Source organism: Haliotis rufescens, unplaced genomic scaffold (genome assembly GCF_023055435.1).
Source record: "Haliotis rufescens isolate VD_foot unplaced genomic scaffold, xgHalRufe1.0.p SCAF_4, whole genome shotgun sequence".
Taxonomy (NCBI): domain Eukaryota; kingdom Metazoa; phylum Mollusca; class Gastropoda; order Lepetellida; family Haliotidae; genus Haliotis; species Haliotis rufescens.
In genome coordinates this window covers 53,568,887-53,581,465 of record NW_025964112.1, presented here as the reverse complement: position 1 = coordinate 53,581,465, position 12,579 = coordinate 53,568,887, and the positions used below count along the sequence as shown (strand labels likewise).

Below are 12,579 nucleotides of genomic sequence, written 5' to 3'. Positions count from 1 at the left end.
TACACAATCCCTACATTTGCAATAAAAACGTGTTTGTCTTCCGGAGAAAAAATTACATCGTATCCCTTCAGCGAATTCAGGAAAACAAACAGATCGTACCAATTAAACTTTGTCATTTACCCTTTCAATTGTAATTCCTGTTCTGATAGGCATTGTTTTATATGCAGAGATTAAGATGACCGTTTGTATTTTCTCGTAAACTAAGCAGGAAGTAGCAATCAGCTGTACACACATTTCTTGGAATCTACCGATGATTTGCTTAATAATTACCCAATAATATAACTTTCAAGAATTTTGATACAATAATCGAAAGAAATGTATCTGAAACTATCATTTTGTTGGGAATAATTTATTCCAATATCATGTTATATATTTTACTATTCATATTTGATATAAATTAATAACCATAAGCGTAGCACTTTGGTACAGCTGATCGCTATTGCTGGATATTTTTTTCGTATGGAACAATTTGACCAATCACCGTCGATGCTTCCGCGCTCGTGACAGTGAAAACTTTATGTTGACAAATAATAGTCAAACTGCAACAAATATGACTTTCAGCCAGTCAAAGTGTGGCATTAATGATATATATATCCATTCTCTATCCACTAAAGTTCGTTTCAAGGCATCAATAGTGGTAATATGACTGTGGTTGCTGTGAGTTGTGCAATCTTCCTAGCACTTCACATACAATTTTGCCAAATAGAAAATAAACAATATTGCACGAAATTTTGAATAAAATTAATAAAATAGATTACAAAGGTAAGTCCAGATATATAATGAACTGTTTTTTATGACCAGACAGTGTAATTACATGATTAGTTTCTGTACTTCATTACAGATTTGCTGACATGGTATTTCCGGTGTTACGTTGGGGGGGGTGGGGAGACGGGGACATCAAAACTGTTCAACCCTGTGTTTAAAACAATACCCCCTCGAAAGCCTGAGTTCAAAACGATACCCCCTCGAAAGCCCGTGTTTAAGACGATACCCCCTCGAAAGCCCCCTAATTCGTGGTACGAAAAACTCGCCTTATACACAGCCATATACGGTACTCGCCAGTTTTAAATTTCACTTGCCTAAATATGTGACAGAGTAAAAATTTATGGATAACAACTTCTTTAATACTGCAAAGGCAACGTTTCGGTATAGATCCTTATACTGTTGTAGAGCAAGGACATTTCTTTAAAAATGTGACAGTTTATTTTTCCAGAAATTATATTCTGCGAAGGTATCAATAAAGGAAACCAAAGTTGCAAATCATGAGTCAAACATGAAAGTTGTCTGATCTTGCTACCTCGATTTGTTATGGATATTTTATTTTTTCATTTTGATGGTTGTACTGTTCTACAGAAAGAGAGACCTTTTGTTTAAATTTTGATCAACTAAGAAGTGTACATACAAAAATCACAGTTGAAATTCCAGTTGCCAGTCGGTAAGGGACATTTCAAAATCTTTAACCCAATCAAACTTTTGCTAGCTACAGGCTAGCCGGCAGGTGGCTATTTTGCACACAGGTACAATGTGATTATCCCAGCCTGGGAAGTCAAGAAGGACCACCGCTCTAAATAAAAGCTGTTTGTGAAGACCCTTCTGATGGGGATTCCCCTAATGAGAGTAAGAGATCCTCAAGCAAAAGGGGTCTGCTCAACAGTCATTGCAGTGCTGTGCCCACTGTAGTCTGTCTTACAGACCCTGATACAAATATATATCAAATACAGCCCATGCAAGTCTATAATGTTTGGCAAGTCTAGATCACTGCAGTATCTGAAAATGAAGAGAGTCACTGGGCTCCTTTTTATTATATTTTTATTAAGATAACTAAACAACTGTTTTTTTATGTACGATATGTTCATTTCAGAGACTAGATTTTAGTCTATGCCCACTGGTGAGACTGAAAAATACCACAGTGTCTTCTTCACAGCAAAGCTACAACTAGCAGTTGGTGCATTAGGCAAGGCACATGCTCTTTACCATTTTACTATACTCACTCGTTCTCCCTTGGGTCCAGAAACACCTTGGTATCCTCTTTCTCCCTTGGGTCCTTCTGGTCCTATTTGACCTGGCAGGCCATCAGTCCCTCGTGGACCTGGTAACCCTCGGGGTCCTTGGATACCTGGCTCGCCCAACTCACCATCTCCCGAGGTCTGAGACAACAATTCATTTTAGTCAAAATAACATTCTCAGTAGTACAAATCTCTTATGGAAATCATGCATGGACACCTATTTCTGATGGATTATGAATTTTTTAAACAAACCTGTCATGTAGAAAGATATAACATGTATAATTCTACACAAACATCTTTAGAGATTAATATACTCGCATGTGTGTCATACGGATTTTACGAAAAAAGTGTCAGCATTCTTGTATTTCTCAAGAAAGAGCGAGGTTAATACATGCATTCTTACACAAGTTTCTATGTTCTTAACCAAATTGAGCTCCCCTTTAAAAAAATGCACCCAACACGACTGCTATCTTAGAAAACCACAATTGTCAACTGACATCAACAATCTTCAGCTATGACAACGTTTCAAGTGTGACATCCTTCCGACTGTAAGTCACAACAAGGTTTGAATGCCGTAGAGATGTCGTGAACAATACACTGGTGTGCGTGAAACGATATTTGCGCAAGTGCACATACCATTTTTATGAACCCTAAGGGTGATAAATAGTTATCTGTACCTCGCCACTTCCGAAGAAGCCTCCTCTGCCAGGAATCCCAGGGGGTCCTGGAGGTCCTGGGGGACCCATCAGTCCCCGGTAACCTTGAGTGCCTTGTAACCCTCTGCTGCCATCATTTCCAGACTCTCCCTTGGGGCCTGGCAGACCTTCCTCACCAGGAATACCCTCCAGACCCTGTAACAGTACAACAAACACTCAACAGGGGCCAGATATGTAAGCATAGGTAGATCCAGGGGGCCCCCCACCTTTTGAAAAACAACTGTAGTTTGTTGTAGACAATGTCCACCCACCTCCTCCCACTGAGAGATGGAGTATACTGTAGACAATCCACCCCCACTGAGCGAGGGTTTTGGTATTTTGGACCCCTCCCTTTGAAAAATGCTGGATCCGCCCTTGGTTAGACATAGAAGAGGACGGGTATTCAAAGATGGATATATTTTGCACCATACACTATGATTAAGTGAATATTGTTACATCAGTAATGTATCTACGATTCTAAAATTGTTTAATATGTCACTCAAAAGATGTTAAGGACCACCAGACTTTCATATTACTTTTTTAATAGTGTTGCTATTTTGATCAAAATGGGGATTTCTTCTCCCTCGTATTGGTCAGTGAAATACAGGTCACCTCTATGTTACGAAACTGATTTTATACATTTACTGGGAAAGTTTTACTGACATTTGCTGCAGACTTGGGTCCAGATATCAGCCTCTGAGCATGTCTAGAAAAATCCCAGCAGCTTTATCAAATCCCGTCAGGGACATTCAACAATCCAAGCCGTGGGAACTGGGGACCAGTTAAGACCCAGATCCTGACAGGAGAGTCATTTATGAAAAACCTTAATGTACAGGACTTTATGAACAGAACATTCACATCTGACTCATACCACTACACGTTTCTCAATGGCAGTTGTTAATATCAAGATCTGGTTTTTGTCTTGAATATGAACACACTTACTCGGTCTCCTTTGGGTCCTAGGCGACCAGCCGGTCCTGGCTCACCTGGCTGTCCGGGAATACCCTTGAAAAAAAAGGTATATAGTACTTAACACACGTAATGGAAGAACCCATTTTGAATTAACTCTATTTTTATTCGCCACTTAACCAAGTCGACTCAAACACATGCACTGCAGCTGTTCACTTCGGTGAACTGATTGCCAAAGATTAGTGATCTTCACATGCTTAGAGATCAATCATAGATCATATTAGGAAGAATAAAAGTGTCGAACTTGAAATTACAGAAATCTTCAACCCATAAAGTATACTACTCAAAAAATGTTAAGGACCACCCGATTCTTTCATATTACTATAGTTAATCTTTCAGGGTATGGTATGACAGATAAACTATAGAATCGGGAAGTCCAAAACCTTTTTTAGTCGTACAGATCAACAAGCTTATCTGTCAGATAGGGCCTGATTTTCCTGAACTTCCTTCAGCACTAGTAAGGGATATGACAGTGAGCAACATTAGGCTTAAAAAAAAGAAGAATTGGTTGGGTTTTTTTTTTAATATATAGTGCGGGCGGGCCGTGTCCTTTATTTTTTCTTAATGTTTTTTTTTAGCGGGGGTGGGGAGGGCTCCCTACATAAATGCATTCCTTTATGAGTAAATAAAAGTGGAAATAAAAACGAAATGTGTGGCAAAGTTTATAATGATGTGGGCGGTGCCTGAGAACCAAGATTGTTATTTTTCCAGCTTTGCAGCTGTCACAAAGTAGTGGCTGATACTGCAAGGATTATTGGTGCCTATTATATCCCTGATGCAAAGCAAATTTAATTTATTGTTAACTTCTTTTACAACAGACAAATGATTAACATAGGCGACAGATCGTTTAACACTGCACTGTACTATAACAAAGTTTCCAATCACCATGAGCCATTTGTTGTTAACACCACACTCAGCGATATTCCAGCTACATGACTGCAGTCTAAAAATATATCGAGTCTGGACCAGACAATCCAGTGATTGAGATCATAAGCATCGATCTACACAATGGGGATACAATGAAATGCATCAACCCAAGTCAGTGAGCCTGACCACCTGATCACATTAGTCACCTCCTATGACAAGCATAGTGGTCTCTTACAAGAAGCATGGGTCGCTGAACGCCAATTTGAGCAAGTGGAAAGGTTGTGCAAGGTAATACAACAGTTCAACACACCAATATCAAAACTTCCAAGTATGGATCAAGACAACAAAATAACCCAAAAACATGTATGAAAATGGCGGGACAATAGCAACTTAAAAGTGAAACAGAAATATAAAAGAACAAGTGCCCAAGAAATTTAAAAAACAATATCAATTTGAAGTTACCTGTTCCATTCTGTGGCAAAATAGTACAAAATCACTATTAGGACATGTGGCCATGTGCAAACATAGAAATCATCAAATATCCGTGTACGAATATTCATATATTCTGTAACATAATGATATTGAATCCATTAAAAGTATATATCCGTCTGAAGTTGTAAATACATGCTCACATATCTTGTCATTATGTGTTTTAAATTATCATCATATATCATAACCCCATTAGAATGTTTATTTTACAGTGTGAGAGTTGAACAAAGGGAGTTAACTCACAGGCATGCCTGGTGTTCCGATAGCCCCTGGGACTCCATCTCGTCCTGGTCGACCGGGTTGTCCAGGGATTCCTGTGGCATTGCCTGCGCCAAATGCTCCTGGTTTACCTGGGTAAGTAGGACAGCATGGTGACCAGTGAAACACAGTGAGTATCAAACACTGGGGTTTGAAACCACAACCAATGGAACCCATCAACTGAATTGTTTGATAGTCATTACTTAGAAGTTGACGGATGACCAGATAAGGATCTATACCAAAACGTCACCTTTACAGTAATTAAAGAAGTTGTTATCCATAAACTGTGTCTACTTTGGAACCTATCAGCTGCTGCCAGAAATCAAAATATTGACCTGGCATTAATAGTGATTTGTGAGTTTCAATTGTTTTTTTTAATTTATCTCCTTCAGTTTGTTGGGTTGGTTGGTTGGTTTGTTGTTGAACGCCTCACTCAGCAATATTCCAGCTATATGACGGCGGTCTGTAAATAATCGAGTCTGAACCAGACAATCCAGTGATTAATATCATGAGCATCGATCCACGCAATTGGGAACGATGACATGCATCAACCAAGTCAGCGAGCCTGACCACCCGATCCCGTTAGTCGCCTTTTACGACCAGCATAGTCGCCTTTTACGGCAAGCATGGGTTGCTGAAGACCTATTCTACCCCGGAACAGTTTGTTGGGAATTCCTTCTTCCAAATAACATTGCTTTGGACCATAAATCCTAAAAAGTTTACTAAAGATGCAAGAATACCTTCACAGACACAAATTGATATACAATATTGAGAGTTCTGATAATTAATGTTTCAGGTGCTGTGTTTCCAAATTGTGTTCACTAGCTGGTAGTGGTGCATGTCATGAATGATTCAAACCTGGTAATCCTGGCACGCCTGGCACGCCCTGAAGTCCCATTAAGCCCTGTAATCCCTGCAGACCCCTGGGGCCCATGGGTCCAACAGGTCCTGGGGGACCAGGTGGACCCGGCAAGCCGTCAATGTCTCCAGATCCAGTGCCATCAACATCGATCATGTTGACCCCTCCAAGTCCAGGATGTCCGGGTGGACCCGGGGGTCCAGGCAGCCCAGGAAGGCCTCTATCTCCTGTCACACTCTGGCCCTGCAACATGTGTGTGGTAAGAGGTAAACTATCGTGGTTATCACAAGAACAGTGCCTTACCTATAACACATGGCGTGGGAGGGAGGTAATCCAGACCATAATGCTTTCAAAAGGTATAGTCCTTACAATAATATATTCATCAACTGTTGAAAAATTACTTTTGGAGTGTTTGATGTGAAACAAAAATGTTATATGCGACAAAATTGCAATTATTAAGGCTACGTTATTTGCGGGGGTGGCTGCATTTGTATACAATTTATAATGATGACACATATATTTTCCCACAGCTACTTACACTGGGCCCCATAGGGCCCCTCAGTCCAGGGGTACCAGGTGTTCCGGGTTCACCATTGCCTGACTCTCCTTTTTGTCCTTTCTGGCCCAGGTCACCTTTGTCTCCACGCTCCAGTTCTGGGATGACGTCAATGGACCCGGGGATGCCAGGGGGTCCAGGTGGGCCTGGTGGGCCCTGCATGGCAACACCGGGCGGGCCCTAGCGGGAGAAAAGGAGTCAATAAAAATGGTGGTAAAGCTGTTGGGCAACTTCTCTACAGCCATATCACAGTGGCCTGTTATACAACTGAACTTCACCAAGAGTATTATTTGTATGACAAAGACAATATTGATGGCAAGATCATGTAAATATGAGGAAAGTCACAGGATTTGACCAAACCATTTTGGGTCAGTTTTCATCTGTTAAACCAGCATTGAAATTTATTGTTTCGTCACGTGATGTGGATCAACCAAACTCATGCAAACTTTTTTTTGGTAACAGATTTTACTCCCCAAAACAGACTCTTGTATAAAGCAAACAACATTAACCTGGTCAACAGCTCAGTGTCCAATTGGATTCTCAGCTGTCTGGGTTGGTTGCTTGCTTTGTTGTTTAACGCCGCACTCAGCAATATTCCAGCTATATGACGGCGGTCTGTAAATAATCGAGTCTGGACCAGACAATCCAGTGATTAATATCATGAGCATCGATCCACGCAATTGGGATCGATGACATGCATCAACCAAGTCAGTGAGCCTGACCACCCGATCCCGTTAGTCGCCTTTTACGACAAGCAGAGTCACCTTTTATGGCAAGCATAGGTTGCTGTAGACCTATTCTACCCAGGAATCTTCACGGGTCTCAGCTGTCTGGGGAGTATGCAACATAAGCAGTATGTCCAAAAAGATTTCATTCACATCACCATCTCATCCTACTTGGTACCTGCCTGTGTAGACGACACACGTTTTATCACATCTTTAAAAAAAATTACCCGAGATCCCAGGTCTCCCTTTTCTCCTCTTGGGCCAGCTTCACCCCTTGCACCAGGTAGTCCTGGCTCACCAATGCCTTGATCTCCCTTCTGTCCTTTCTGCCCAGGAAATCCAGGCTCCCCAACCTGTCCAGGAGTGCCACGATCACCCTTGTCACCTGGTCAAGACAAATGCAGAGATGCACTTGAAAAACATCAGGTATTTTTCTTTCAGAGATATTTGTGTGTTTGTTTATAGTTTCATACCAAATTCAAGCAATATTCTAGCTGTATGACTGTATGATAATCTGAAGTCTGGACCAGAGTATTCATTGATCGATATTAAGAGCAAGGATCCACGCTATCAAGGTAGGGTGACACGCAATCAACCAGTCAGAGTGAGTGAGTGAGTGAGTGAGTTAGGTTTAACGCCGCTTTTAACAGTATTCCAGTTATATCACGGCGTATCAGCTTAATGTGGGAGGAAAGCCTGAAGTGATGCAGGTCTCAGACGTTTACCACTTCGGTGAAACCCACGAGCACGGGTATGGTGCTGACAAACCTAGAAACATAATCGGGGAGAACCGGGATTCGAACCCACAATCATAGGTTTCTGGCGTGCCCAAGGGACGTAACTCTGCACAGCGAATCGCGCCGCCTTTGACGACTTGGCCACCCGTGCCCCCAAACCAGCCAGAGACAATGACCACCGATGCATTAAGTCACATATGTGGGTGGAGAACATATTCTAACACAAATCTCCATGGGGCCTTCAAAGATGCAAGGACTTCTGGAAGTCAGCATGATTGCAGTATTAAGACAACTCAGTAGAAGAGGTGAGGCTAATCCAGCTATTTTCAAAGCATTCATAACAAATCTTCCCCATGAAAATCCGGGTTAGAATTTATCTTCAGCAAGCCATGCTTGTCATAAGAGGCCACTAACAGGACCAGGTGGTCAGGCTCACTGACTTGGTTGATATACATGTCATCATATCCCAACTGTGTAGATCGATGCTCATGATGTCAATCACTGGATTTTTGGTCCAGACTCAATTTTTTCCAAACCTCTATCATATAGGTGGAATATTGCTAGTGCAACATTAAATCTAAATTTGTTGTCGACCATCAACCTCGGAAAGGGCCTCCCTATAGACACAAGCACACAAATTCCTATTGCTGCATGACCATAAAATCAGATGCGCAGAAAGCAGAGCGCATGTCAAGGGAAGTAACTGTGTACTATACTGGATCACATTGTTCATAAGTATTAGGATTTTTGGATTTTTTTAAAATGGAAATAACTGTGCGGCGGACTTTATGATGATGCGGGCAGTGCCTGAGAACCAAGACTCTTATTTTTTTCAGCCTTATTTCAGATAAAAACTAAGTCAGATAGATTGACATCTCTGTACTCACCTCTAACACCAGTGAGTCCTTTCAAGTCTGGTGGGGGTGGTGTTATCATGGGTGGAGGCCCTGGGGGCCCTGCTTCTCCCTTCACTCCAGGATTGCCGGGCTCACCCTTCTGGCCCTTATCACCTGGCTTAGTCTCATCAGGTCGGGAGGGCTGAAACAAGAGGTAGGAGTTTACAGTGAGTGATTGAGAGTTAGTGAGTGAGTGAGTGAGTGAGTGAGTGAGTGAGTGAGAGTGAGTGAGTGAGTATGGTTTAACGCCGCTTTTAGCAATATTCCAGCAATATCATGACGGGGGACACCAGAAATGGGCTTCACACATTGTACCCATGTCGGGAATCAAAATTTATTGTTTCGTCATGTGATATGGATTAACCAAAGAAATTCAAAGAAGCTTAGTATAGGTATAACATTAAGGCGTGTGTTCTTCAATTCTTAGAAACAAGTCATGAAAACTTCATGACTTAATCATTGCACTGAAATTGATCTACAGTATTTAACAATCAGCTGATTGCAACGCCTCGCTTTGGAGGGTTATCAAGTGGTTTATATGTTAAATGCATATTGATAGAATGTTCAGATTTTACATTCCAGTGGATAACTAGTGATGATATCTGTATCCTTGTGGGAAATCACAACTCACTATTGGGCTAGGTGTTCCAGTTTCGATGTCAATGTCGCCCTTTGTCTCATCAGAGCCTGATCCAGAGCCACTAAAATCCTAAAATAAAACCCAAACAAACAGTCATATATCTTGATGTCCAAGAACTTAATTGTCACAAGAGGGATCTGCTAGAGATGGTTATTTCAGTGTTTCAGTGAGTGAGTATGGTTTAACGCCGCTTTTAGCAATATTCCAGCAATATCACGGCGGGGGACACCTTAAATGGGCTTCACACATTGTACCCATGTCGGGACTCGAACCCGGGTCTTCGGCGTGACGAGCGAACACTTTAACCACTAGGCTACCTGACCGCCCCTTCAGTGGTTCAAAAGACACAAGAGATGAACATTTGTACAACATAAACAAAACATACTACACGTGTATAGATAAGATAAAAATGTGCTGACAACAACACTGTTTGTTGATTAATGCCGCACTCAGCAGTATTCAAGCTATATGACAACAGTCTGTAATTAATCATGTCTGGACCAGACAATCCAGTGATTGACATTATGAGCATCAATCCACACATTGGGATACAATGACAAGCATCAACCAAGTCAGTGAGCCTGACCATCCGATCCCGTAAGTTGCCTCTTACGACAAGCAAAGTAGTCGCCTTTTACGGCAATTATGGGTTGCTGAAGACCAATTCTAACCCAGATCATCACAGGTGGGCAACAACACTGAATATTTGAAGGTAGGTGGGTTGTTTTCTTGTTTTACGCCACACAGTGAAATATTCAAGTTATAAGATGGTGGTCTGTAGATAATCGACTCTGGACCAGACAAACAAGTGATTGAGCATTGATCCACGCAATTGGGAGACAATGAAATGCAATCATCCACGTCACTGAGTCTGACCACCTGATCCATTTAGCTGTCTCTTACAACAAACATACGTTGCTGGGGACCTATATTCTCAACCACAATCCCCATGGGTGTCAGATAGGTAGATGAATAGAGGAGACAATTGTCATGGCGACTGATCTACAGGATGGTAAATAGGGCATACTCACAAAATTGCATTCGTCATCTTCAGCCTCTGCTGGGTTTCCATATATTTTAACATCTTGTAAGGCTCCCTGAAATAGAAGAGAAAACATCAGGGCAAGTTCCATAGCAGAGATAGAAACTAACAGTTTTAATCCACTAGTCCTAATAATGATACATATAGCAAAACCCTTAAAAATGGCAAATTTCTACTCTTTATGATACCTTAACTACTGGGCAGTTTGGCAAGGCCTATAGGACTAGTGCCAATTTCTAAGGCTGAATAGCATACCACTTGTTGATAGATCATGGTTTATTGTAGTAGACGATACTCAAGAGAAACTAAATTAAAAGCCATATTGTTCTGTTGTAAGTTCCAAGCGAACTACACTATCAGCAACATATACTACCTCAAAAGAAGTTGATGGTCACCGATTATTTCACATGCCACGTGACAGATAAACTCTAGCAATATGAAATAAGCGTGTAATCCTTCACTTCTTTTGAGAAGATGAAATGGGTCTTTTCCAGATCAACCGTGTCTACCAAGCAGAAGGCAACAAAAGGTGATTGAAGCACCTGTAAAATACCCACATAACCAATGCGTCACAACACATGGCAGCAATGCTTGATAAAGATGTCACCTATGATTTATGTACATGGCAGTTGTTACCCACCAGTAGAATAGCTTATTCCACCTGTATGTCTGTCATAAACAACCATATCATCTGAGTTTGAAAAAATCTGTTCATGCTCATGTTGCATTTTGTTGGTAGATCATGTGAGTGGGTGAGTGAGTGAGTGAGTGAGTGAGTGAGTGAGTGAGTGAGTGAGTGAGTGAGTGAGTGAGTGAGTGAGTGAGTGAGTGAGTGAGTGAGTGAGTATGCTTTTACGCTTTAACCAGTAGGCTATCCGACCGCCCCAGGAGTTTAGAGCATATCACTGAAGTCTGTTAAACCTGACATGTTAATATGTATTTATGAATATTTTGTATGAGAATACATAATGGTAGGAAAAACATATGCATACTGGACAAAAAATAAATCTTCGGCGTGATAAGCAAACACCTTAACCACAAGGCTACCCGACAACCCCCATGTGATAATGTAGTAGATACACACAAATCTTCAGGGGTAAACATGAAGCTGCTGACTGGCTGACTTAACTATTGGCCTTAATCCTTCCATGAACATATGTACTACTGAATCAATTGTAATATGAGAGGTGAAAATCGTTTTTTAAAATGTCAACTTATGGTAATCTTAAATCATTCATATTTCATTCCCATAATGATCACTGGAGGCAAAAAATAACAGTAATAAGAACTGCACAAGATGACAAGTTGAAGATTATTTTCTCTTTGGAGCATGTCCACTTGTCAGATGGCAAGGATTAAATTACCATCTCCTTATCCTAGATTAACTGTGGACTGTTACGACAAGTAAGGGTCCACAAGTGTATAGATCAACAGACTATGGTTAACTAAACAATGGCACATTGTAGTACTTGACTGACTTTGTATTTTTCAAACCATAGAAGTCAAGGAGACAGTATCTTCTTACGAACAGGAAGCACAAGTAGGTAGCCCTGGGTATCCAGGAAATACACTATAATATGACACCCCATTATTATCATGAATAAACAGGTTGGACTCTAATAAAGTGGGAGTATGTTTGGGTCATGCATCATGTTTTTCAGAATAATATCGAAAAGAGATTTACAATTTTCCAAAAGCCACAGAGATGGTGAGTATAGTTTTACGCCACTTTTAGAAATATTCCAGCAATATCACAGTGGGGGACACCAGAAATGGTCTTCACACATTGTACCCATGTGCTTTTAAGAGTAATGAGAATAGTATTACCAGAGTTTGACAT

The 12,579-nt window shown here is 41.0% G+C and overlaps 1 protein-coding gene across 5 annotated transcripts in view; it reads right to left on the bottom strand.

Annotated features, from left to right (window-relative positions):
- LOC124110984 (collagen alpha-1(I) chain-like) overlaps nucleotides 1-12,579 on the bottom strand; it is a 109,547-nt gene that overhangs the window by 24,376 nt on the left and 72,592 nt on the right. For all 5 annotated transcript variants that reach the window (XM_046470506.2, XM_046470509.2, XM_046470507.2 and 2 more), the window contains 10 exons: nucleotides 10,729-10,794; nucleotides 9,689-9,766; nucleotides 9,049-9,199; nucleotides 7,652-7,809; nucleotides 6,682-6,879; nucleotides 6,143-6,386; nucleotides 5,270-5,376; nucleotides 3,644-3,706; nucleotides 2,684-2,857; nucleotides 1,992-2,147 (listed from right to left, as the gene is read on the bottom strand). In XM_046470506.2, coding sequence (XP_046326462.2) covers nucleotides 1,992-2,147; nucleotides 2,684-2,857; nucleotides 3,644-3,706; nucleotides 5,270-5,376; nucleotides 6,143-6,386; nucleotides 6,682-6,879; nucleotides 7,652-7,809; nucleotides 9,049-9,199; nucleotides 9,689-9,766; nucleotides 10,729-10,794 — 1,395 coding nt within the window. The remainder of the gene's footprint in view (nucleotides 1-1,991; nucleotides 2,148-2,683; nucleotides 2,858-3,643; nucleotides 3,707-5,269; nucleotides 5,377-6,142; nucleotides 6,387-6,681; nucleotides 6,880-7,651; nucleotides 7,810-9,048; nucleotides 9,200-9,688; nucleotides 9,767-10,728; nucleotides 10,795-12,579) is intronic.